A 27,677-nucleotide genomic window follows, 5' to 3' on the forward strand; every position below is an offset into this window, starting at 1 on the left:
TCCTATCCACTGTCCGCCGAGTCGCGGCGGCAGCCCTAGCAGCGGGAGGAGGAGCCGGAGCCGGGAGGCGGCGGCGGCGGCGGCCGGCGAGCCCATGGCGTACAGTCAGGGAGGCGGCAAGAAGAAAGTCTGCTACTATTACGATGGTGAGCGGCCAGGGCTGGGGCCCGCGGGCGCGGAGGGATGCGGAGGAGCCGCGGGGCGGACGCATCTTCACCCGTCCCGGGCGGGCAGGTGGGGGCCCGCGGGCCCTGCTGGCTCCGGGGCGCCCCCCCTCCCACACTCGCCTCCTGTCCAGGCGTGCGGCCCGCCGCCCCGGGGGCCCCGGCCGGCCTGCCCCGGCTCGCGGCGGCGGGAAACGGTCCGCCCCGCCCGGCGCGCCGCTCGCGCCCGCATCCCGGGTGGGGGTTAAGGTAGATCTGGGGGTCGCTCCATCCTCTGGCACCCGACCCTCCCTCTGCCGAACCAGAATCGCCAGCCGGGCCCTGGCTACACAAAGCCCCGCGGCCCCTGGAGCTCCGCCCCTTCGGCCCTCTCCCCTCCCCCGGCCCCGCCGGCTCCTCGCCTCCCCGCGCCCCGGGGACGGGTCAGTCCCGGGTGGGGAGGGTCTGCCCGTTCCACCAGGTCCAGCCTCCCTGCATCCCGCCCTTTCTTCCATCCCCCCCCCCCACCCCGGCACCCTTTGGATCCGGGTGGGGGCCGGGGAGCCTTGGCGAGGGCGGGGGAGTCCGAGTCCGGCCCTCGCGCCGGTCCCGTGCGTGGGCTCCATCCCTCCCCTTTGTTCCCCGGTGTCTTTGAGCGCCACTTTGCCCGGGATGCTAATGCCCAGGCCCACTTCCCCTGTGTCAGTTAGGATTTCGGAGGAGTTCGCCTTGGGTAGTAGTAGTAGTGGTTGCCGATGGAAGTCAGGGGAGGTTTTGGGGGGAAGGAGGGGCCAGCTTGTGCGAGTCTGTCGCCCAGACTCGATGGGTCCCGGCCTGCTTCTGTGGGAGGTGGTTGCCACCCACTTCTTTGTTGCTCTCTGTTTTATTAGGAAATCGATCCATCCATCGGTGGAGGTTTAGGAGGAGAGCTTTGGCCATCTTGCCTGTCAAAGCAAGATGTTGATTCTGAAGTGGTTGAGAACCTTGGCGTGGGCAAACTTTGAAAAGTGTGGAACACACGACTATGCTCACTGTACAGTGAATTGAGGAAAGGATGATTTAATTCCCGATGGTACTCTGCCTTGGAGTGTGAATGGTAACGCGAAATCTCTGACTCCTGTTTGCTGTGCCAGTCTGGAGTTATACTAAATGGAATAACCTGCTTAACAGATTTCAGACTAGGTAGATTACCCTTGAGGGGTGGAATAAGAGAATTAAACAAAAGTCTATCCGTGAACTGAAAATCCTAGCAGTTTCCTGCATCTGGGGTGTTGGAATCACGGTCCCCTAAAGAAATCTATAAGGCTCTATCTAGAGCATTATTAGATCAAAGTAGAGTTGACCCTAACTTAGAACTGGTCATATCATCTCCTCATTTGGCAAACATTAATGCTTGGGTTTTTGTTGTTATTGTTGTTTGTTTAATCAGTGGTGATGCTTGAAGGTTGTGATACCTGGGATCTGTAAGCTCATCAGCTCAAGGCTAGAGCTCTACTACTTTGAGCCACAGCAATGTTTCTGGTGTTCTGGTGATTAATTGGAGATAAGAGTCTCACAACTAGCTGCACACCATGATCCTCAGATCTCAGCTTCCTGAGTAGCTAGGAATACAGGCAGGTGAGCCACCTATGGCTGGCTAATGCTTGTTTTAAACAAAGTAACCATCTGTGTCACAAGCTAGAAAAAAAAAATCTTAAAATCTTACAGAAAGATAGGACAAAATGAAAATAGACTAATGTTTTTGAGAGGACCACATGCATATTGTATGAATTGATTTGAAATTATACCATCACTGGAGGGTAGAGTTGTGAGCATTTGAATTTTAACATAACTTATAATATGTTAGTGGCAAATGCCACCAACAAGTGAAATTGAAGTGAAAGGAAATAGAGTAGTTGATATGAAAATTACATTGTCTTTAGAATAATGATTCCTTCCTCTTACAGTTTGGTGTTGAAGGGAAGAGTATTTTGGGAACACTGATGCTTGGGGCTGTCACTTGCTATTGACTGTGGTGGGGTAAGCTTCTTGTAACTTGTCACAAAGCTTGTACAGTAAAACCAGGAGGTTCACTTGAGAAGCAGTTTTCTGAGCAGGGGTTTGTTGTTAGCCCATAGGCTAATGCCCATGAAAGTGCTTTCTTTACCTGATGATTGATAAGCAGGTATATAAATCTAGCAGGTTATTTATCTTTTGTCTGTACCCATTATGTCTATTTAATGGTGCTGGTACTGGGGCATGAACTCAGGGTCTTTAACCATTCCTTGGCTTTTTTAAGAATTTTTTTCATATATTTTTTTATTGTAATTAATAGAAGGGTTACATGATATTTGCCAGATAGATGGTGCATTAATTCCCATACATTGATACCCTTTCACATGTCTTGGTCCCCATTTCCCTCCCCCCACTCCCACCCCTCATCTTGTTTTCCCCCCTTCCCTATCCAATTTCAAATAACCAAATACAAATATATCCGATATATCAGGTAACAAGTGAGATACTGTAACAATATGAGATAACCAAGGGACAGCAAAAGAGATGAGAGATAACATAGTACCTTAAGAACAACAATCATTCATTATGTGGCTTATGTTTCTGTATCCTAGAGATCCTTTCATTCAGCGTCCTACTATATGGCCTTTTGTATCAAGGTTTTGCTCTATTGCAAATCTCTGCTAGGAGAGCCCAAGGTTTTGTTTTGTTTTTTGTTTTTTTAAATACTTAAACCTCTCTTCCTAACTTGTTTTTAAAATGCACTTATGCTGAATATTCTTCAGGATTATTCTTTGGGTGAGGCTGAGTTACAGATTCTTGAAATTAGATAGTTTCACTTACATTAATTAACATATAATATGTTAAATTTTGAACAAATAATTTCCAAAATTTGTGTCTTCATTCTCCCAAATCCTGCTTTGTCAGAAGTGGTAGTACATGCTTGAGATTCCTGTACCTGGTAAGTTGAAGCATGAGTATCTACAGTTCTAGTAAACTTAGGTTACTGTCAGCCTGGGCTCCACAGCCAAACTGTGTCCTAAAACAGACAAACAGAAAACAGCAATCTACATTGGCAGCTTTTATGAATAACAATAATATTTCCTTCTTTAATTGTAAAAAAAGGGTACAAATAAATTAGTTTCTGCACAAGAGAACTGTGTGGCATTCAAGTGTACATGATTCACTTGCGAGTGTCAATAGTATCGGTCCTGAATAATCTACTAGTCTAAATTAGTTGGTTTTAACTTGGTAAGAACTTGAAGAAACAAAAAGGAAAGGAATAAAGTAGCAAGTTCTGTTACCCTAGATGATACTTAGGCAGAATGGCGTCAGTCACCACCCTTTGGGATAGATAACTCAAAGGGTATGTTGTGTGCTTCTAATTGTAACCTTTAGATCACTGTACTTGCTGGTCCCATGTGATTTTTCAGGTGTTGATGCACAGAGTACCTTCTTACTCATTTGACTGGCCATTGATTAATGCCTCCAAAGTTTCCAGAAACAAACTTTTAAGTCCTGTTCATTCTTCTATATACAGGAATACCACCAGTTTGTAAAAAGGTGTATAGCTAATTAGGTAGTCTATAAGATTCTTTCTGTCCCTAAAATCAGTCACACTAAGCTATTGCAGTACTGACATTATTATACTTTAGAGATGTCAACTACACTTGGTTTTGAATTGAGGTTGGAGGCCCATCACATTTAATACTCTAATAAAATTGAATATGTAAAAGTACACATTGCTCTGTGCTCTCCCTCAGCCCACCTCCCACGATAGGCATGTGTAATCAAAACCTTTCAGAAACAAGTGGTTCAGAGAATAACACTCAGCTCTGTACAGAGGTAGAAAGACAACACATAGCAAAATCATACCTCCCAGTATACTGCTAGTAGAAATTGAATTCGGCAACCAGCTCATATAACAGCTGCATGGGTCCTTAGCAGTTGTGGTAGTTATTTCTTTCTTTTTTGGGGGGGGGGGCAGTCGTGGGCTTGAGCTCAGGGCCTGAGCACTGTCCTTGGACTTTCTCAAGGTTAGAACTCTACCACTTGAGCCTCAGCACCATTTCTGCCTTTTTTCTATGTATGTGGTACCGAGGAATTGAACCCGGGTCCTCGTGCATGCTAGGCAAGCACTCTACCACTAGGCCAAACTCCCAGCCCCAGGTAGTTATTTCTTTGAGGCAAATGAGCGCTAAATGAATGAGTACTAACTTGTGAATACTGTTGATACCACTTACATATAGCTATTTAAATGCATATTTCCTGTGTTTGAATCTTCCTTCAGAACTTCTTTTCACTTTAAATTTTACTTTGTTACCTTGATCCCTGTTTTATTTTTCTTCCTATCACTTCTGTGACTTAATTTTTTCTCTCTCCATTAGAACAAAAGTTTCATAAGGACAAGAAGTCTGTGTTTGTTTATATTTCTAGCATTTAAACCTGAACTTTGAATTATTGATGAATAGACCAGTTATTACGATTTGCAGATAGAGGATTTTCACCTTACTTTCTTTTAAATTCTTACAACCATACTTATAGACAGGCTGGCTGGGAGTTCTGTCCATGTTATAGGTGAAAGTGGTCCCTCAGTGTTCCACTTGGCTTTTCCGCATTGACTCTAGTTGTAATGTCCAAGGAGACCAAGGAGACATTACAACTATTTATGATTTTTTTTTCGCAGTATTGTATGAACTCAAGGCCTGTACTTGGTAGGTAAGGATATTCTTTTTTTAGGTATGTATGAAATTGGGTCTCACCTTTTGCCCAGGCTGGCCTGGACCAGAAATGTCCATTGATACTTCCTACAATGGTTTGGATGACAGATGCGCAGTGCTCCAACATCCTTTTCTCTTAAGATCGGGTTTCACTCATTTTTTTTCTCAGGCTGGCTTGGAAATCTCAGTGCTCAGGATCTCTGCCTCCTGAGATCCCACCATGCCTGGCTTATTTAAGTCTTAAAAAGGAAATGAAAGACTGTTTCCTAAGAGAAGAGAAGGCTGCAGGGATAGAACTCACTACTGGTGTGTAACACTTGCCTACCATGTGCAAGATCCCTGGCTGGGGGCCAGGAGGGTAGGGAAAAACAGAAAGAGAACTGAGAACATAGTAGAGACTTTTCTCTTAAAATAATTGGTTAAATGGTGAAATGTAAACTGGAAGCAAGAATTGAATGTATATTCACATAAAATGGAATGGATGTGGACACTTTAAATAATTAGGTAGGTCTTGGTACCACCATTCACTGAGGTTGTAATGACTAACCAACCACTAGCCCTGTATTTGATATCTCCATTCATTTCAAATGAAAATACAGAGAATGGTCATCTCTGTGAGCCAGAGAAGAGATGTCAGGTTAGTCTGTATAGACTGATAAAAGGACCTTGGATCCATTATTCTACTCCCCGCCCCCCTCCCCCCGCCCTGGACTTCAACTCAAGGTTTGGGAGCTGTCTGAGCATTGGCACTCAGAGCTAGTGCTCTACCACTTGAGCCACAACTCCACTTCCAGCCTTTTTATTGGTTAATTGGTAAAAGGAGTCCTGTAGACTTCTCTGCCTGGGCTTTGAGCTGCAATCCTCAGTTTTCTCTGGTGGGCTTTGAGCAGCAATCCTCAGATTTTAGCTTCCTGAGTAGCCATTGATGTCCAGCCTCTAGTATCTTGGATGTGTCCTTGTCCTGGGGCTTAAACTGAGAGCTTGGGCACTATCCCTGAGCAAAAAACGCAAGGCTAGTGCCATACCACTTGAGCCACCGCTCCACTTCCAGCTTTTTGATAGTTAATTGAAGATAAGAGTCATATAGGCTTTCTTGCCTGAACTGGCTTTTACTGTGATCCTCAGATCTCAGCCTCCTGAGTAGATAGGTGTGTGCCACTGCTTTGCAGCTATTGTGGAGAGGAGACTTAGGATAGAACAGTTAGGCACCTAGAACCGTCTTGCCTGTCAAATGATGGAAATAAACAAATGAACTTGAAGAAACCCCCGAAGTTTAAAATTTAGTGGAGGAGTGGTTATGGTGTTAGTAAAATCCAGAAAAGTGGCTTATGGAAACTCAGACTCGGTGTATCAAGGAGGAAGGATCAGTTGTATTAAAACTTACTAGTGGACTGAGTATTCTGTGGCAGACTAGGATAATATAGTTTGCCTTTTCATACCTTTTTCTTGTATTGTTTTGTTTTTCCTGAATCTTTTTTACAGTCAGCTAACCTTCGGGGGTAAAAGTACGTTTCACAGTCCTGAAATCCAATATGATCTGAAAATCGTAAGTTTTTTTGTGACTTGTTTGGAATCAAAAGTTTTACCTGAATTATTAATGTAATGCTTATCTTCCCACTTGTGATTACTTGCATCTTTTTGTTTTATAAAATTTTGCCCAGCCTTTAGCATATTATTTATGACAGATTACCATAGTACCTTTAACATAATCAGAAAAAGTTTAAAAAATGAAAAACATCTAGTTCCACGGATTTTAGGTGACTGCAGGCCTCCGTAACCACTCCCTTGCTCTCTTGAACAGCCAACAGTTTCCCAGAGATTCTTCGTATTGTCAAAGAAAGGTTGTTGTGGTTAGGAAATCACTTTGTTGTTGTTGTTATGGTTTTCACTACACTAGAGTTTGAATGTTTGCAACCTCTGTACCTCCAGACCAAGAGATCAATGAAAATGACCTAACATAGCTGATAATTGAAATCAGAAAACCAGATTAATGAAACTGTAAACATTTAACCTTTATTAAGAATGAATGAAAAGCAGGCAGTTAAAGCTGGAAGTGATGCTGAGGCTCAAGTGGTAGAGCTGTAGCCTTGAGAAAGTCCAAGGACAGTGCTCAGGCCCTGAGTTCAAGCCCAAGACTAGCCAAAAAAAAAAAAAGAAAGAAAGAAAAAGAAAGAATGAATGAAGGGTTGGAGGCATAGCTCAGTTGGCAGAGTACTAGCCCATGAAGGAAAGTGTCAGGTGCCAAGTTTAAGTCCCAGTCTTGAGCCTAACCAAAGAAAAAAGACAATATCTACAAAGCAGCCATCTAAAAAATTGGGGAAAAAGGGTTAGAAATGATTCTTTTATAAAGGAAGAATTATTTTTCCCCCTTGGTGCCAATACCAGGGCTTGAACTTGGGGCCTATGCACTGTTATTTACCTTTTTCACCCAAGGCTAGTGCTTAGCCACTTAAACTTAACTCCACTTCCACCTTTTTGGGTTCTTAATTGGAGATCTAAGTCTTAAAGGCTTTCCTGCCTGTTGTGGCTTTCAATCTTGATTCTCACATCCCAGCCTTCAGCATTACTAAGAATACAGGCATGAACCACCAATGTCTGGCTGGGGGGATCCTTGATAAAATATTAATCTGTAACTTCAATTAAAAGTATTTATATTACACACTTTTTTGTTAGCCTTGCTGCTGCCATTTTTTTGTGACTGAAAGCACTATTGTTCTGGCAGTGACTACTACGTAAAAGAGCCTTGGTTGTGAACTGTCCTTTTTGGTTTAATGTAGCTCCTCTGCTTGCTAGTGGACTGACTTCAGTGTTGTTACTTGACTAATATAGTTCATGATTCTTCACAATTACAAAATAGGAAAAATAGTAATGATACCTATATCATAAAGTTGTTTTAAGAAATAGTAAGTGATATATGTGAAGTGCTTCAAATAGCAACTTCTCTTGTGTGTAAGTATTCAGTAAATGTTAATTACCAGTGTCATCTTTTTCAAACACACTTGGTGAGATATTGCCACTATCCTTTTCTTTTTATAAACTATTGGAACCTGTGACTTACCATTGGATTTTTAGTCTGTTGACTAAAATGTTTTAATGTGTACATGTGAAAGATATTTCTCCTTAGTAATCTTAACATAGAAGTAGATAGAAGTTAAATGAAGATTGCATTTTCTTTAGTCTTACTGTATTCTCCTTTGTAGTGATTACTTCTTCTTTGCATTGATTTAAGTATACATGTTGCTTACTTTTTCGTATCTAACAATTCAGTGAGACCAGACTGCTTTCTGGTCTTTTTTGCTGCCTCTAGGTAGGGCAGAGCTTTGTATCAAATCCTTCCTTGATAGTTGTGCTTTACATTCATGGCCTCTCACTTGTGATGTGATATATGCATAGCCCCATAGCCCTGCTTTGTGACTTTTTTGCATTGTTCCTTAGCTCTGTTGTTAGCACTGCACTTAAGATGAATGTTCTCTTAAGCATTCCCTTGCATGTGCATTGTTTTCAGAGGTACTATGCTAACAATATTCATTAATCATATTATTAGAAGCATGGGTTTTATAAAAATTGAATGCTCAGCCAGGGTAGAAGTGGAGGAAAAGAGGATCTTGAGTTTCTGGTGAACCTGGATTACACAGTCACACTCTTTCAAGGAGAAAATCAAAGTAAATATTCATTCTGGACAGTGGTTAAATAGATGAAGAGTGTAAACGTTAGATTTCTGTTTCTGATTTCCATTAATCAAAGAAACAAAGATGTATATTTAAAGAACATTTATATATCTTAAAGATGAGTAAATGGTGTTCTTTGTCCCAACAACATTTTTGAATTCTTTAAACCTGATAGTGCTAAATATAATTTCTAGTTTAGTAAAAGTATTGTAAAAAGTGCTTACTACATTAGAAAAATAATTTAAGAATTTTTGTTACTTTTAATGAAAATGTGAAATATTATCTAACAATTTAATTTTGCTAAAGTTTGGTTGACAAAAATCTAATTTTGATGCTATTTGCTTGTTTTGCGCATAATTTTTTTAAGACATTGTGTTAAGTTACTTTAGAAAACAGGATAGGAATTGCAACTTCTTGGTCATGAAAATGGTAGAATATCTTCATTACCTTGAGAATGTCAAGAATATTTTTAACATAGCTAAGCTTTGTTTAGGACCTAAGTTTTAGTTACTAACACATCCATGATAAGAGAATAATAGAACCTACAGAAGGTTTTAGCCCCTGTAAAACCAAGTCAAAAGGATTTCTGTGGTGCCAGCAAATCATCTAAGAAGCATTATTTATTTGTTGAAAAAAATCTTGACATACCCTAAAAAATGCATCTGAATTTATTACCAATACACTAAAAGCAGATTAACATTTTAGGGAACAGAAACTAAAAATACACCAGTAAAAATAGCCAATAAAACTTTTCTTTATATACCAGTAAAGGTTAATATTTATCAACATGTTTTTTACTGTACCTCACTTTTTAAACTTTCTAAATGAATTCTGAAAGCATTAAAATTTTCAGTAAATCTTGTTTGCTTTATCCTTCTACTGTTGGAATACATAAATTGAGATAGTTAATGAAGATTCTGTTCTTAGTTTATGACTTATCTATTTTAGGTGATATTGGAAATTATTATTATGGACAGGGTCATCCTATGAAACCACACAGAATTCGAATGACTCATAACTTGCTGTTAAATTATGGTTTATACAGAAAAATGGAAATATATGTGAGTATACCTTTTTATAAATATGTAGCCCCTTTTAAAAAACTGTTTGAAACATTATAATTTCCCTTTTGGGGAGAGAATTTAATAGATGTAAAGATCCTTGTTTTACTCTTCAGAGAAAATTCTCTTAAGGAATTTGGAATAGTAGTAGCTTTCTTTTTCCTCCTCCTTTTCCTTATTCATTTCACAAATAATTTCTCACAGTTTTAGCTAGCATGTTTCTAGAGAATAACTGTTAAGTATATTATTTTGGCAATGACTGTAGAATTGTCTGTGCTGCTAAGAACCGTTGACCTAGTATTGTTAGAAAACAATTATATAATATGGTATATAATATGTCATAAATATATGATTGATCTTACAAATATTGCATGTATCAAATACTGTTAGTAGCAGGCAAATTATAAATCTTTTTTTTTTTTTGGTTAGTTGTGGGGCTTGAACTTCAGGCCTGGATGCTGTCCTTGAGCGCTTCAGCTCAAGGTTAGTAGTGTTTTACCACTTCAGCCACAGCGCTGCTTCCAAATTACATATCTTTTAGGATAAAAGTCCTTAGAGCTTTTGTTGATAAAGGCAGAAATATATTTAAGTGAAGACAAAACATATTCAAGGAGAAAAGAAAGACGAAGTTTACAATGTAAATTATTTTCTTGTATACAAGAAAATCAGAATAAGTAAAAAAAAAAAAGCCACGAGAACAGTAAGAAGTGAGAATTTGGTCTTTGTGAAAGGTCATGGATGAAATCTGTGGATTTCAAAAAGAGTGATAGATAGATAGAAGGGCTGGAGGCATGGCCTAGTGGTAGAGTGCTTGCCTAACATGTGTGAAATCCTGTGTTTGATTCCTTTGTACCACATACAGAGAAAAAAACTGGAAGTAGTACTGTGGTCAAGTGGTAGAGCTCTAGCCTTGAGAAAGCCTAAAGACAGTGCCTAGGCCCTGAGCTCAAGCCCCAGGATTGGCAAAATTTAAAAAAAAGAAAAAAAAAAGAACTTATGAACATGGAACCAACCCATCGGGTTGATCTATTTTCACTAAATCATAAAGAATGACTAATTCCTGTTAATGTTTTTTATGGAGTTTGAGTTAGTTTTGCTGTTCATTATTGTTTCCTAAAACATGCATGCATGAATTTTAGTTAACTCTGGGTTTTACTTCACTCTGGTGGGTTAGTTCTTTTGAAGAAATTTAGATTAGCTTATATATTTTGTTTAATAATTCTGATATAATATGTAATATTCTTATTTTTTTTAAACAGAGACCCCATAAAGCCACTGCTGAAGAAATGACCAAGTATCACAGTGATGAATATATCAAATTTCTACGGTCAATTAGACCAGACAACATGTCCGAGTATAGTAAGCAGATGCAGAGATGTACGTTAAATATATATATATATATATTCGTATTAGTATTGATTAATGTAAATAAGTATTTTTAGAATAAGTGGAACTATCCAAATTGGTAACTCTTCCTATTGGTCTTGTTAATATAATTGATTCAAAAAGCTAGTCTTACAATTAAAACCAATTTAATAAAAAAAAAGATACATGTGAAAGGGTATCAATGTATGTGAATTAATGCACCTTCTATCTGGCAAATATCATGTAACCTTTTTACTAATTACAATAAAAAACAAAAAAGGAAAAAAAAGACAAAACTATCTGAATGGTAGGTTGAAAAGTTAAAACTTCCATAATAACTGTGAGAATAAAGACTATTGGTAGAAATCTCATTCTGTTGTTTTATTTAGGTAGTCTTAGCCCTAATGTCTATAGTTTGTCTTCTGTATGGATGTACTGTACAAATGTTTTTGCCTTTGTTGAAATAATGAAGATTCCATTTAATCTTACCTCTTTCATGTAATACATTATAAAGTATTTTAAATGAGAGGTTAATAAGGTTATTACATGTCTCAAATTCATAAAACTTCTTACACATTTCCACTATAGATGATCCCATTTGGTTCAATGTAATGTCATAACTAAAGTAGATAGTGTGAATCAAATACTAGTACATTGACTTCACAAGCAAAAGGCCTTGAGTTCAAAACCCTGACCTGCCCCCTCAATCCCTACCCCTTGAGCCACAGTGCCACTTCCAGTTTTCTGGTGATAAAGTGGAGATAAGTATCTTATGGACTTTTTAGTGCCCAGGCTAGCTTTGAACCGTGATCCTCAGATCTCAGCCTGTTGAGTAGCTAGGATTACATCTATATCTTTGTTCCACAGACTTGGTTAATTCTTACCATCTTTCAAGATTAAGGTTAGCCATGGGCATAGGAGAACAATTAGTTTAATGGATGCTTTATCAAGAACATTTTAAAAGTTGGGGCCTTGAATTTAGCATAGTGGTAGAGTGCTTTTCTGTCATGCACAAAGACCCGGGTTCAATTCCTCGGTACCACATACATAGAAAAAAAGCAGAAGTGGTGCTAAGACTCAAGGGCTAGGCTCAAGTGGTAGAGTTCTAGCCTTGAGAAAGTCCAAGGTCAGTGCTCAGGCCCTGAACTCAAGCCCAGGACTGCCCCCCCCCCCAAAAAAATTGTTGTAAGGCAACTGTTTAATTTTTAAAGTTTTTATTATTTATAAGAAATGTCTGCAGAGGGGCCGGGAGTTTGGCCTAGTGGTTAAAGTGCTTGCCTAGCATGCATGAAGACCCGGGTTCGATTCCTCGGTACCCCACATACATAGCAAAAAGCCAGAAGTGGTGCTGAGGCTCAAGTGGTAGAGCTCTAGCCTTGAGAAAGTCCAAGGACAGTGCTCAAGCCCTGAGCTCAAGCCCAGGACTGGCAAAAAAAAAAAAAAAGAAATGTCTGCAGAACTTAAGGCATGCCTTCAGCCCTTTTTGGGGTGGGGGGGGCTTTCAGACAGGGTCTCTACTCTTGTCTATTCTAGCCTCAAATCAAGGTTCTCCTACCTCCACCTCCCATGTAGCTAGGATCATAGGTGTATACTATGCATGCTTTCTGTCTTCCTGTTGTTTTTTTTGTTCGTTCCTTTAGGTCTATACTTATTTACTTATTTTTTAGACAAAGTATGTAAGGTCGGCTGCCTGGAACTCTTTATGGTCAAGGCTGGCCACAAACCCACTATTAATCCTGCTTAGCCAGTTAATTATAGGCATCAATGCCCACCTAAGCCAATTTTTAATTAAATAAAGCAAAGACCCTTAATGCATTTAAAATTTTTTTCTTCAAAGCATACAAGTTTTATTAGTTGCTGTTACTTCCTTAAAGATTTATGTTTAGAAGTGTATATAGATTTTGGAGAGTTAAATCATTTTAGAAAAAATATTTCATAAGAATCCTTTTCTTTTTCTAGTACTGGGTGTTGAACCTAGGGCTTTACATTTGCTAAACAAGTCCTCTACCACTTGAGCTCTGAAAGCAGGATTATTTCACAAATAATCCTGGTGAGATGTGGTGATTATATTTCAAAAGAAGCATTTTAATTACCTTCAATAGAATATCAACCCACATTTTGGGGTACTACCATGAAGTATTTGTTTTATGATTGTTTCAGATAAACATGATTGTCAAAATAGTTTTTTAAGCAAATGAATTTCATCTTCCGCAGTTAATGTTGGAGAAGACTGTCCAGTGTTTGATGGGCTTTTTGAGTTTTGTCAGCTCTCCACTGGTGGTTCAGTTGGTAAGTGTCCAAATTCAATCAGGTTTAAAAATTAATCTGAATACAGTTATACTTTGGGCATGTAAAACAGACATTTTAATAGTAGTGAGGTTTGTTTTTTTCTCTTTAGTATAGCTTTGAACTTGTCATCCTTCTGCAACTACCTCCAAGTCTCAAAATACAGGGAGTGCCACCATTCCCTTGCTCTATGGTAGTGGGTTTTGATAGCAAAAAAAAAAAATAAGGAATAATTTGTTTAACCTCTTACCTTGTGGTGGTTTCAATCCATGAGCAATTAGCCCTGCTGCTTTGGGCCTTTGACAGCACATCGGGTTGGGAGTGTACAGTGGAAAGAAAGCTTATTTTCATCAAGGCTGGTTGGGAAAGAGGGAAGGGACCAGTGTCCTTGCTGAGGTCACACTTTGAGTAATCTAGAAATTTAGAATGTCTCACTGGGCCTTAACGCTTAAAGACTCCATCATCTGTTCTTCTCATATCAGAGAGTAAGTCTTGTTCATTTTGCAGCAAGGCATTTTTTTTGCCAGTTTTTATTAGCATATATTTGTACAATGAAGCTTCCATTGTGATATTTCCACAGATGTAAACAATGTATCCTGGTCAGCCTCACCTTTTATTAAATACCAAGTTTTTAATATATGAGCCTCTTGGGGACATTACAGAGATAAACTAGCAAAGATAATTGTCCTTAAATCCCCCATGTTTATGATAGAATGACTTGAAATTTTTGTTTATTTTTACTAGCTTGAGTTAATTATACAGAGGGAGATTTCTTTGTTACAGTTTTTCATATTTACAATGGGACTTTTTAATTTTTAAAACTTACATTTTGAGATTTTCCTATCATTCTATCAATGTTCTTACAACTCCCAGGTGTACATTTAAACAAGTCACAACTATATAGGATAGTGTTATATATGTCTTATCGTATTTCTACTCTTCAGCTGGGGCTGTGAAGTTGAACCGACAACAAACTGATATGGCTGTCAACTGGGCTGGAGGATTACATCATGCCAAGAAGTCAGAAGCATCAGGATTCTGTTACGTGAATGATATTGTGCTTGCTATCCTTGAATTACTCAAGTAAGCTAATTTACAATGATACAGTTCATGTGATAAAATGTTTTAAAATGCATATAAAAATCTGGCTGAGATTTGAGTTGTGGTTTTAGCTAATGATTTATGTGACTTTGGCCCAGGATTGGCCAAAAGAAAAAAAAAAGCCTGGGCATGAAAGTCCTAGACTCATCTCCAATTAACTACCAAAAAAACAAGTGGTACTATGTATGACTCAATGCAGTAGAGCACTAGCCTTGAGCTAAAGAGCCCAGGGACATCACTCAGGCCAGAGTCTAAGCCCTGTGACTAACGAAACTAGATAACTGCTTGGTTTCTACATGGTACCTTATTTCTCCTTCCAGGTCATGTGTCTGCACCATGATCTGCCTATTTAAGCTTCACATTTTCACTCTGTTGAGTGTGACATCTTCAAAAAATAAAATCTAAATAAAAATGCTGACAGAATTTTTTTAATGTGCAATATTTTTAAGCATGTAGAATTGAATGTTAATAGAGTAAATGCATTCTCTCATATTGGATCCCAATTTAAGTCTAAGGTTCAAATTGTAATTCCACATGATTAAGTATTCTCTTAAATGAGAAGTAGGTAAGAGGTTTAAATTTGGAATTGAAGAGCTCAACAGCAGTTCGTAAACTTACATGGTTGCTCCTCGCATCCATCTTAGAAACACTGAAAAGATAACATTTACTCATGGCTTTGTTTTTAGGTATCATCAAAGGGTCTTATATATTGACATAGATATCCATCATGGTGATGGTGTTGAAGAAGCTTTTTACACAACAGATCGTGTGATGACTGTTTCCTTCCACAAGTATGGGGAATACTTTCCTGGTACCGGAGACTTGAGGGTAAGACCAAATTTTGTCAAGATAAATATGATATTGATGTAGATTAATAGTCCTGTACTTGAATTAGTGTTTTTCTGAGTTACTAATTTGAAATTTGAATACATAATTAAATAACTATATTCTGTATCATCTACTAGATTTCATTTTGTCAACTGTTAGCAAAAACTTAGAATCAAAGGGACTATTTTTTATTTTTTAATTGACTCAGTATTTGTAAAGCTCAAAGGAGCATGAGGAGCACTTGATGTTCAAGTTCAATAGCTATATATTTATAACTCACATTTCTTGTTGGTTATAATTTGAGTGGGATAAAACAGTCTCTATAATCTTCTGTTGTCCTTTATGATTTCTCTTGACTCTCATTTTTATTCTTATACTTCTAAATGCTGTAGCTATATCATTTGGGGAGAAAGCATACATACTGTGCCTTAGTACAGGCAAGCTATTAAGTGATTTTGTTTCAGTAAATATGTTGCTTATGTTTTCATTTGGTGCTTTTAGATTTAAAGCACACTATGAGCATATTAAAATTTGTTCAGTAGTTTAGTAAAATTTGTAATTATATGGGAGATTTGACTTACTATAGCTTTGAATATTCTAAACTATTATGGGGTTTTTTTTGAGATTGTGGTGTGTCATTACAGTATAGTAAGCAAGATTTAAAGAGCAGTCTGAAAGTATCCTTTATTTAACCACAGAGTGGTCTCCTTAATAATATTGAATATTAGTCCTAAACACTTGTCCTAAAGTAAAAGTAAAAGAGAAATCACAGTGGAAAGAGGAGCATTATTTTTTTTTTTTCTTCAGGTATGTGTATTTCCTTTATTTGACCACAAGGTGGTAATCTTTCTATGCATTCAAGATAAAACCTTACTTAATTTAAAACTGGGTAGGAGCTCAGATGATGTAATTAGAGTAAGTTTTGGTATTAAAGTTAGAGATACATAATTTTAGTTAAAAGGCATAAGGCCAGTGATGGCTGAAAATCCATCAAATAAATACAAATTCCAAGAAACTCTGGCTGATTCTGAACAGTTGGAATGCTCCTGCTGTAAAAAAATAGATTACATGTGTGTGCAACCCTTACATTTCAATAGAAAATCCAGCAAAAGGTTTCTTGACATTCATACTTTGTATAATATTTATCCTCTTTCAATCTTTTTTTGTTGTTGTTATTGGTTATGGGACTTGAACTCTGGGCCTGGGCATTGTTTCTGAGCTCTTCAGCTCAAGGCTACAGCCCTACCTCTTGAGCCACAGCAGCACTTCCGGTTTTCTGGTAGTTAATTGGAGATAAGAGTCTCATGGACTGGCTTTGAATCTCAATCCTTAGCTCTCAGCCTCCTGAGTAGCTGGCATGAGCCAACTTGGCCAGCTTTAATCTTTTTTTTTTTTTTTTTTTTTTTTTTGCCAGTCCTGGGGCTTGAACTCACCCTGAGCACTCTCCTTGGGCTTTCTCAAGGCTAGATCTCTACCACTAGAGCCACAGTATCACTTCCGGTTTTGTGTATGTGTTACCGTAGAATTGAATCCGGGTGTTTGTGCATACTAGGGAAATACTCTACTACTAGACCAAACTCCCAGCCCCTCTTTCAATCCTTTTTAACCCAACTTGCTGTCACTGGTTGATTGTTTGAAGTTTTGGAAAATACATAGCAACCCATAGTTAGAAAAATTTTTCTCAATTAATATTTTACAGTGTCTTATGAAAAGAAATTCTAATAATAATGATTGAATGTATCCATAAAATTTTATAAACCAGTCATTACATATGTAGCTGTGTTTGTGCTTTCTGCAAAGTTTTTATCAAGTGTCATTTTAATCGTTATTTTCTTTTCTGTCTGCTAATCCATTCTAAAAGAGAAAAGGCAGGCTAATTGTAAAAACTTGCCTATAATTAAAATATTCTAGGTAGAAGAAAGAAGTGTGGCAAAAGACCAGTTGTCAAGTAAGAAATGGGATAAAGCTTGGTTTAAAAAGGATAGCAACTCTGAATTGGTAACCTTTAGTTAGGGGACTGCTGATTAATTCTATATAATTAGCATTAATTAATTCTGAAATATTAGGATCCCAGTGTATTCTGTTTGAACTGTGCAGAAGTCTAGAGGTTCTTGTTTCTTCCATTTTTCTCCATCATTTAGGAAAAATTCTTGAAGGAGAATGTAATTCTGCTCGCTTTCTTTTCATTAGAATTTGGGTGATACAACTAAGCTTGCCTTTGTAAAAATAGATCTATGCTAAGATCGATTCCATACAGATTTGAGGGGAACTTGCACAAGTGTTAATGATCTCGGGGGTGTATACTTCTCAAGGCATCATTTAAAAGCACGTGAGGATTATCAGTCCTTTGGTGTTAAAACCAAAATAGTTTTCCGAAAAGGTTTCTGTGCATTTTGTTATACACTTAGACATATTTGTAGCTAGGTATGCACAATATCAACAAAGATGCATTAGTAATATCTCCAAATAATTTAAATCTGTTCATGTGTCTAGAATCCAGATTTTACTTTCTCCTTTGAGTCTTTGGAATGGTAAAGAGCAAATCTGATATTTTAGTCTGTAGTTGTTAAAACTTACAATTCAGGCTTAAAGCTCACAGTTGTGTCTCCAAAAGGATCCTGAGCTGGAGATAGTTCTGTTTTTCACAAGTTTAAATTTACTTTTCATCATATTCTGCATACAATGAATTTCTTGGGTAAACATTAAAAGTGTAACTTAATATTGCATTTATGTTTATTTTTTCTCAAATGACCAGCTGGGTGCTGGTGGCTCATGCCTGTAATCCTAGCTACTTAGGAAACTGAGATCTGAGGATCACAGTTCAAGGCCAGCCCGGCACAAAAAAGTCTGTGACTCTTATCTCCAGTTAACCACCAGAAAACCAGAAGTGGTGCTGTGGCTCAAGAGCGATAGTCTTGAGCTGAAGAGTTCAGGGACAGCTCGCAGGCCCAGAGTTAAAGCTTCACAACCGACCCCCCCCCCCCCAAAAAAAAAAGAAAACAAAAAACCCACAAATGCCCATTACTGTCATAATAATCTGTTATTGTACAATTAATATACTCAAATTTTTTTCTTAAAATTTTTTTCTATCCTTTTTTATTGTTTTTTATTGTATCCTTTTTTATTGTTTTTTATTGTATCCTTTTTTATTGTTTTTAATTGTCGGGTGACAAGTAACAATTACAGAGATAAATCATAAGGGGTAAAAAAAAAGAAATTGTTTCCATATCCTGAAGTTCACTTCACTTAGCCTCATCCTATATAGACTCATAAATTTTTTAAATGCCGTAAGATTAATTGGAAGTGGTTCTTTTAGGCTTCATAAGCAGTATTCATTTTGGAATGTGCATCTTTTTTCTTTTTCAGTTTGTATTCTTCCTGTAGTTACTAAGTGGAATTCAGAATTGGGCTTCGGACTTGGTCTTTTAAATCCTTTAAAACTACTGTCATAAATATACCATGTTATTAGCAAATATTAAAATCTAGTTATGTCTTTTAGGATATTGGTGCTGGCAAAGGCAAATATTATGCTGTCAATTTTCCAATGAGAGATGGTATAGACGATGAGTCATATGGGCAGATATTTAAGCCTGTAAGTATTATTTTCAAAATAAAAATTAGACTTTAAAGTGTTAGTAGATACATTAACATTTGTTATTTTATGTATAGATCATCTCAAAAGTGATGGAGATGTATCAACCCAGTGCTGTGGTATTGCAGTGTGGTGCAGATTCATTATCTGGTGATAGACTTGGTTGCTTCAACCTAACAGTCAAAGGTAATCACTTTCAAGGGCAACATTCCTGGGGGAAAAGTGGCTTTTCTTCTTTACAGTGACTTCCCCCCTTCCCTGTATGCCTTTCTTTTTGTCAGGTAACTTTACTTACAGGTTTGTAAATTAACTTTTTGATTCTGTTTTTCAATCCAGTTGATTTGTGGGTGATTGTTATTATTCTTGTTGTATTGGGGGGAGGGAGTTCAGTCATCAGACTTGAATCAGTGCCCAGGCTCTTCCCCTGAGCTGTTCTGCTGAAGTCCTCATTAGGCCACTTTGAACTATGGTTTTCTGGTTAATTGGAGATAAGAGTCTCATAGACTTTCCTGCTTGGGCTGGCTTTAAACTGCAGTCTTCAGATTGCCGCCTCCAGGGTAGCTAGGATTACAGGTGTCAGCCACCAGCTCCCTGGCCAGATTATTTCAATTATGTAGGTAGGTAGGTAGGTATTTATTACCAGTCCTGGGGCTTGAACTCAAGGCCTGGACACTGTCCTTGGACACTGTTTGCTCAAGGCTAGCGCTCTGCCACTTGAGCCACAACACTACTTCCAGCTTTTTCTATGTATGTGATGCCAAGGAATCCAAGCCAGGGCTTTGTGCATGCTAGGCAAGCACTCTACCACTAGGCCAAACTCCTGGCCGTGGCCCAAATGAGTTTTATCTAAGACACCCATGTTTTTCCTAGTTGCAGTAGCGAAATGTATGTTGTCCAAGAATACATAATCAAAATGGTCTGTCTTCAATTACATAGAGAACAAATAATTAAACTTTATAATGGTCCTTAGATGATGGGGATGTTAGACCACCTAGGGATTTTTTTTCTTTGTAACTTTTTATTTCTCTAAAAATTCAACATGAATTGGATGCCTGTGGCTCACAACTATAATCCTAGTTTCTCAGGAGCCATGATCTAAGGGAGTGTGGTCCAAAGCCAGCCCAGGCAAGAAAGTCCATGAGTCTCTTATCTCTACATTAATTACCAAACAGCCAAAGTTGGAGCTTTAGATCAAGTGATGGAGTGCTAGCGTTCAGCAGAAAACCTCAGGGATAGTAGTACTCAGTCCCTGAGTTCATCTGGTGGTAGACTTGGTTTCTTCAGCCTAACAGTCAAAGGTAAGCTGTCTCAAGGATAACATTCCTGGGGATGTTTAATCCCAGTCTCAGGACTGGGATTACATTTTTTTAAAAATCAATATGCATTAATTTTTTATAAACAAAATCTGAGGGATTTTGTTTAATGATGACTCCTGAATGATAATATACCCAGCGGTTTCTGGGTTTTATTTTAAGGACTAAGAAACATAACTGTAATACTGTTACCCAAAGGTAAGTCAGAGTATGCATAGTCATTCTTCATATGATAGGGTAGGAAATGGAAAGGGTTTTACTTAATACAAACTGGTGATTGACTGGTGATTATACACAGTCAGTTTAGACTGGAATGCTTCATTGTATGCAACCTGATACTTTTTCTTGTAACCTTGCAAGAATATCGTTTTGTTTAAAAACAAACAACAACAACAACAAAAAACGTAGGTATGAGCCTGGTGCTGTGGCTCACACCTATAATTCTAGCTACTCAGGAAGCTGAGATCTGAGGATCCAGGTTCAAAGCCAGTCCAGGCACTAAAGAACTGAGATGCTTATCTCCAATTAACCACTAGAAAACCGGAATTGAGGCTGTGGCTCAAGGTGTAGGGCAGTTGCTTTGAGCTGAAGAGCTCAGGAACAGCACCCAGGCCCAGAGTTCAAGCCCCAGGACCAACCAAAAAAAAGAAAGTGGGTAAGAGGGTATATGGTTGGATGTGAGGGGCATTTGTGGGGCTGTCATGACCTGGGTGCTATCCCTGAGCCTCCTTTGTGCTCAAAGCTAGTACTCTACCACTTGAGCCATGGTACCACTTCAGGCTTTTTCTGAGTAGTTTATTGAAGATAAGTCTCACAGACTTTCCTACCCTGGCTGGTTTCTATTCATGGTTCTCCGATCTTAGCCCCAGATTATGAGTTTGAGCAACCAACACCCAGGGCTGTATTCATTTTCAATCAATAGTTAATTGTTATCTGACTTTACTGTCAAGCATTTACTAGAAATAATCCAGTTATGTCATCTTTATCATTGGATGAAAAGTGACTAATAAGGAGTTTTAAACTAGCAATTTCTTGTTTTTAGTTTTTTCAAAATAGTTAGAAAGTAATTTTGAGCAAGAAAGAACTTTTTCGCTTTTTGTTTGATCTTTTTAAAATTACTTACTCAGATCTTCTTTATTTAAGGTCATGCTAAATGTGTAGAAGTTGTAAAAACTTTTAACTTACCATTGCTAATGCTTGGAGGAGGTGGGTACACAATCCGAAATGTTGCTCGATGCTGGACATACGAAACAGCAGTTGCCCTTGATTGTGAAATTCCCAATGGTAAGTGTTCATGTTACAGTGCCTAGTTTGTAAGGACTCTCAATATGTAGAAATAGCTAAGCATTCACTTTGGATTCTGTGCATGAAGTTTTAGGGAAACTGAGCTTTTAACATGAAACTTCATTATTTTTAATAGAGTTGCCATATAATGATTACTTTGAGTATTTTGGACCGGACTTCAAACTGCATATTAGTCCTTCAAACATGACAAACCAGAACACTCCAGAATATATGGAAAAGATAAAGTAAGAAGTCATTTAATTGTTCATCTTGACAAATGTCTTTGTTTTTTTAAGAAGGATTTTTAACCTTAGGTATCTGATTTCTTATATTCACTAAGAGAAAGTTATGAGCTTTCGTTCATCAGAAATTTTTCATTCAAGCTGGCGTGGTGGCTCACACATGTAATCCTAGCTACTCAGGAGGCTGGGGCACAAAAGGACCTGAGACTCTTATCTCCATGGGCTGTATCCTTGAGCTGAAGAGTAAGAGTTCACGGACACTGCCCAGGCCCAGGGGTAGGGTGGTAGCCTTGAGCTGAAGAGCTCAGAGACAGTGCCCAGGTCAAGTTCAAGCTCCATGACCTACACAAAAAAATTTTTTTTCATTCATTAGTTAAAATACATTTTTTAATTACATAGGGTACTATAATTTAATTCATAGACAGCTATGCAAAAAGTGAAATTTTGTGTTTGCATTTGCATAGTAGAAGAGCTTTAAGGGCAGGAGGTAGCTCAGTTGTAGACACTTGCCTAGCATACACAGGGTTCTGGGTTGAGTCTTCAGCTTAGGAAAAGAGGGAGTATAAAGGAGCTTGAGCTTTGCCTAATAACTACATGTGTAATTTAGACAGCGTTTATTTGAAAATCTACGCATGCTACCACATGCACCTGGTGTCCAAATGCAAGCCATCCCAGAAGATGCTGTTCATGAAGACAGTGGAGATGAAGATGGAGAAGATCCTGACAAGAGAATTTCAAGTAAGAAATTAACTTAAAAGTTTTAGTGGCTCCAAAATGACACTGTAGGATATGTTGCATGAGCACATATTGGTGAAGTCCTTTTCTCCATTTTTCATCTTTTATACGATTGGCTTCTTTTTGGTTTTCTTTTTTGTTTTTTTGTCAGTTGTACTTGAACTCTGGTCTCAGAGATCTTCAGCTCAAGGCTAGCACTCTACCACTCATGTCACAGTGTCACTTCTGGTTTTCTGGTGGTTAATTGGAGATAAAAATCTCACGGACTTTAATGCCTGGGCTGGCATAAACTGTGATCCTCAGATCCCAGTCTTCTGAATAGCTAGGATTATAAGCATGAGCCACCAGAACCGGCTAGGTTTAGCTTCTTAATGTCAACCTGATGAAGTTAGTTTCATCTTATACATACTATTATAATATTGTACATATATACATGAAAATTCCTACAAATTAGACATTTTGATTGAAAATAAATTGAAAAATAAGTAGAACGAGTTAAGTAACCCATGTTCTGTGATCTCATTACATATATTTAAGAATTTGTTAAATTTTCATTATATTGACCTCTTGGTATTAATAGTATTTTGTTTTGTCTTGTTCTCTTCACAGCTGTGATATAAAGTGCTGCTTTAAAGATATTATTTCTATTTCCTATTTCCTATTAGCAAGTTTTGCCTTTAAAAAATGATATGTCCGGGCCGGGAGTTTGGCCTAGTGGTAGGACGCTTGCCTAGCATGCACGAAGACCTGAGTTCGATTCCACAGTACCACATACAGAGAAAAATGCCAGAAGTGGTGCTGTGGCTCAAATGGTAGAGCTGTAGCCTTGAGAAAGCCCAATGACAGTGCTCAGACCCTGAGTTCAAGGCTCAGGACTGAGTATCATGGATCATAGCCAGCCTAAACAGAAATGTCACAAGATTCTTATCCCTGATTAACCATTCAGAAGCTGGCCATGAAACTGGTCCACGTGGTAGAGAGACCCTGAGTTTAAACCCCATGACTAGTTTTTTTTTTTTTTTTTTAAAGCACATCTCTAAATGTTCTCATGTCTCCTTGACTCTCTGTCTTTGTAAATTAAATTTCAACATTAAGCAAATCACTTCGTTTAACTCAAATCTTAATATTATTGTGTATATTTGTCTGTTTACTTTAACAATTGTGAAACTCCTGTTTCAGTTAATATTTATTAATCTTTTATGTATTAGTTCGAGCCTCAGACAAACGGATAGCTTGTGATGAAGAATTCTCAGATTCTGAGGATGAAGGAGAAGGAGGTCGTAGAAATGTAACTGATCATAAGAAAGGAGCAAAGAAAGCTAGGATTGAAGAAGACAAAAAAGAAACAGAAGACAAAAAAGCAGGTCAGTTACTTTTCTGTAAATATTTTACTTTTGTTTAAACTTCAGAGCTACATGATGCTTTCATGAGATCTTAAAGTCAGCCACAACAGTATGGGAGGGGTAGATGTGTGATGGTTGACTTTTTCTTTCCCCATGTATGTGGTCTTTAGCTCCTAAATAGTTTTCTAGACACTGGAAGGTAAACAGGCTGCTTAAAAACAGAAGGAAACGAAACTGAGGAAAGAGTTTACGGGGAAGCTGTGGAGAAGCCACTACTTCCCAGTGCTTTCCCATACTTCAGAGTACTGTCAGCAGCTTTAGGCAGTAGAATTTGCTGCTGGAATATGTTATCTTTTAACACATTGTATTATAGCACTTTCTTAAGGAATTTTATACTTCCATTGAACTTCAGGAGTGGGCAAAGGTAGAAAGTAGTATTCTAATTAAATGTATTGTCAGGGCTTGATGAACTTCCTTCCTGAGGGCTAGTTTTAATTGTCCTGTTCGTGTTATTACTGTAACCTATGAAGGTGATTCACAGCTACTGTGCTAACATCATTTACCTATCCAGTTGTAGTAGTTGAGTAAGCTATACAGGGAGGGGTTTCACTGTGACATTCCACAGTGAACACAATGTATTAGAATCAACATCACTTCAGCTCAGATACCCTCTCCATCTCACTTCCTTTTAAAATAATTTCATCAGGTTTTACTGTTCTGGTTTCACACATGCAAAACATATGCTTTCATTATATTCATCCTAGTTCACCTTTGTTAGCATTACCGGCCTCTTTCTCTAAAATGGTTTTACTTTTCTGGGGCTTTTTTTTTTCTTTTTTTTTTTCCTGTTTCTTTTCATCTTAAATCTTTATCCTTTTGGTGATTTTTTTTTTCTTCCCAATGAGAAAATACTAGAGTGTTTTTCTCTCTCTTGTTTTAACTAAAAATGAGATTGCTATTTTCTATCTTAATGGCCCATTGGTGTATTAAGCTCATAGTTTTTAAACTCCTTAATACTTAAATTGCTGTTTTTCTAAAACTTCTTCTTCTATCTCTTCTTATAGGGCCTTGTAATTGTTAAAAATCTCTGGCCAGTAGAAAAGATAGATACCACTATGAATGTTGAGAAGTGATTGATACTGAAAGAGTGGGATGCTGACAGGATAAAGGGGGTTGGATTTTCTCAGTGTGTTCACATGTATGCAAATATCATTCTAAGCCCCATTAACGGGTACAATTGATACCTGTTAATAAAAATGAATAGGTCAAAACTTAGAATAGAAGGGGCCGGGAGTTTAGCCTAGTAGTAGAGTGCTTGCCCAGCAAGCACAAAGATCCAGGGTTCGAGTCCTCAGTACCACATACATAGGAGAAAGCCTTAGGTGGTGCTGTGACTCAAGTAGTAGGGTTCTAGCCTTGAGAAAACCCAAGGACAGTGCTCAGGCCCTGAGCTCAAGCCCAGGATTGGCCAAAAAAAAAAAGGAAAAAGCCTTTCTTTTCCTCTCCCTTTTTCTTAAAGCTTTTATTTAGAGAGAAAAAAAAAAAAATTGCCAGTCCTGGGTATTGAACAAAGGGCCTGAGCACTATCCTTGGGCTTTCTCAAGGTTAGCACTCTACCACTTAAGCCACTGCACCCCTTATTGTGTATGTGGTACCAAGGAATCAAACCCAGGGCTTCATTCACGCTAGGCAGGCACTCTACCACTAGGCCATTCTCCCAGTCAAAAAAAAAAATTAACACACTTGTAATAATTTACCCTTGGTGATCTGGAGTTGATAATGTTACTGTAGCTGCTATATTAAATATTAAACTTTTAGTATTTATTTAGTGATAGTTAAAAACTAAAGGTTGTTGGGGGCTCTGTCTTGTCCAGGCCTCTTCCTCTATTCTCTTTGTTTGCTTCCTGGCCATCCTGGTTTAAGCAGCTCTGTTGTGCCATCGCCTGCCATTGATAGACTGGCACTACTGAGAGTATAAATCCAAATACATGAAGGAAGGGGACAGGAGTTTGGCCTGATGGTAAGAGTGCTTGCCTAGCAGGCATGAGGACCCAGGTTTGATTTCTTGGTACCACATACATATTTGAAAAAAGCTGGAAGTGGTGCTGTGGCTCAAGTGATAGAGCTCTAGCCTTGAGAAAGCCCAAGGACAGTGCTCAGGTCCTGGGACTGGCGCCCTCCCTCCCCCCAAAAAGGACAAAAATACATGAAGGAAAAAGCTATACAGGCACGTAATGGAATTTTATCTGATACCTTTGCTCATAACTCATCATCTGTGCTGGTTATTTAATTCCTCTTTCAACCTTACCAGTATCTGCTTGCCTCAGTGTTCTTCTAAGTTACTTTTCTCTTGAAGATAATCCTTCTCCATAGAAAATCTTTTCATTCTTCAGCCCATTTTTTTTAAACCCCTACGGGGTCTGAACTCAGGGCTTGGTGTGTGGTTAGCTTTCTTGCTAACTTTGCCTTCTTGAGTTACACTTTCAGCTTATCCTCGGCTTTTGTTCACCTTTGGAGATATTGTGTGTCAGATTTTCTGTCCCTTCATTGGCTTGAAACCTTCATCCTCTCTGGGTCCGCCTGGTTACACTAGAATTACAGGTGTGAAACACCAGCTCCAATTTAGAACACCTTTTAGATATCACTTCATTCATAGCAGCTTTTCTTGACCTCCCGTACTAGTACTCAGCACTGTGCTCTGAACTCTTCACAGTACTTATCCTCTTGGTGATGCCATCGTCCTGCTGAGCCACCAGCTCTAAAGGAGCAAGACCACACTGTTGACACTCTGAACCTGTGCATCTAACACAGAACTTACCATCTGTTGCTAAACTCATGAATCATAAGATTGTATAGGATGATAGCTTTTATTTTAAACTTTTAAAATACAATATAAAAACTCATATTTTTTTAAATAGATTTTAACCTTTTCTTCCTTTTTACTTTTTAGATGTTAAGGAAGAAGATAAATCCAAGGAAGGTAGTGGTGAAAAGACAGATACCAAAGGGTAATTAATATTAGTAATTTTACATACTAAAATAATAAACATAGTTATTGTACTCAAATTTCTGTATGCAGGTTTTTTTTTGGTGGTATAAAGGTAATTTAAGCAAGATTAGGATAACACAGTTTGTAAGTAAAATGTAGCTGAGGATTTAAAGCGCGTGTGCCTATGCACATAGAATTTTGTGCTAGCTTGGAAAGGATTACTTAAAATAGATTGCAAAGCTGCTAGAAAGACTGAGGCATTCACTTAAGGTTTTTTTGTTTTCTGTTTTTTTGGTCAGTCCTGAGGCTTGAACTCAGGACTTGGGCACTGTCCGTGGGCTTTTTCAAGGCTAGAGCTCTACCACTTGAGCCACAGCACCACTCGCAGCTTTTTTTTTATGTTTATGGTAATGAGGAATCAAATCCCGGTCTGCAAGCACTCTATCACTGAGCCAAACTCCTAGCCTCAGGCACTTAAGTTTTTTATCAGCTGTTGACATAAACCACCTGATCAATACAGTAGAGTTAGATGAGTGTGTTTAAACTCGAGCTGCCATTTTTAATACTCACATTGCCTCTTTCAACAGAGCCAAGTCAGAACAACTCAGCAACCCTTGAATTTGAAAGTCTCCTGGATTTTAGGAAGCCATCTAAAAGTGAGAAATGTTGGGACAAACTTTTTTCTTTGAAGACTTCTGGCTTCATTTTATACTATTTTGGCATGGACTGTATTTATTTTCAAAATGGCTTTTAGTTTTTGGTTTTTTTTTTTTGGCAAGTTTTATTGTGAGTTTTTCTAATTATGAGACAAAAATTTTTTTTCTTCACCATGCTTTATGTGACAGTATTTAAAATTGATGTGAGTTATTATGTCAAAAAACCGGATCTATTAAAGAAATAATTGGCCTTTCTGAGCTGATTTTTTCCATCTTTTGTAATTATCTTTATTAAAAAATTGTACTTGGCTTGTGTTGTGTGTTTATTATAATATGAAAATGTGTTTCAGAGTCTAATG

The 27,677-nt window shown here is 38.1% G+C and overlaps 1 protein-coding gene across 1 annotated transcript; it reads left to right on the forward strand.

The window, feature by feature from the left end:
* Hdac2 (histone deacetylase 2) lies at positions 1–27,627 on the forward strand. Its single transcript, XM_090338254.1, has 14 exons — positions 1–146; positions 9,472–9,584; positions 10,844–10,961; positions 13,164–13,238; positions 14,180–14,318; positions 15,023–15,164; positions 18,664–18,756; positions 18,834–18,942; positions 21,213–21,353; positions 21,490–21,598; positions 22,203–22,333; positions 23,539–23,694; positions 26,624–26,681; positions 27,250–27,627. Exons 1-14 carry the CDS (start codon positions 95–97, stop codon positions 27,278–27,280), a joined length of 1,467 nt encoding a protein of 488 aa, XP_090194380.1. The 5' UTR covers positions 1–94; the 3' UTR covers positions 27,281–27,627.
* Positions 27,628–27,677: the final 50 nt, after the last annotated feature.

Source organism: Megascapheus bottae, chromosome 8 (assembly GCF_031878675.1).
Source record: "Megascapheus bottae isolate mThoBot1 chromosome 8, mThoBot2.hap1, whole genome shotgun sequence".
NCBI classification, from domain to species: Eukaryota; Metazoa; Chordata; class Mammalia; order Rodentia; family Geomyidae; genus Megascapheus; species Megascapheus bottae.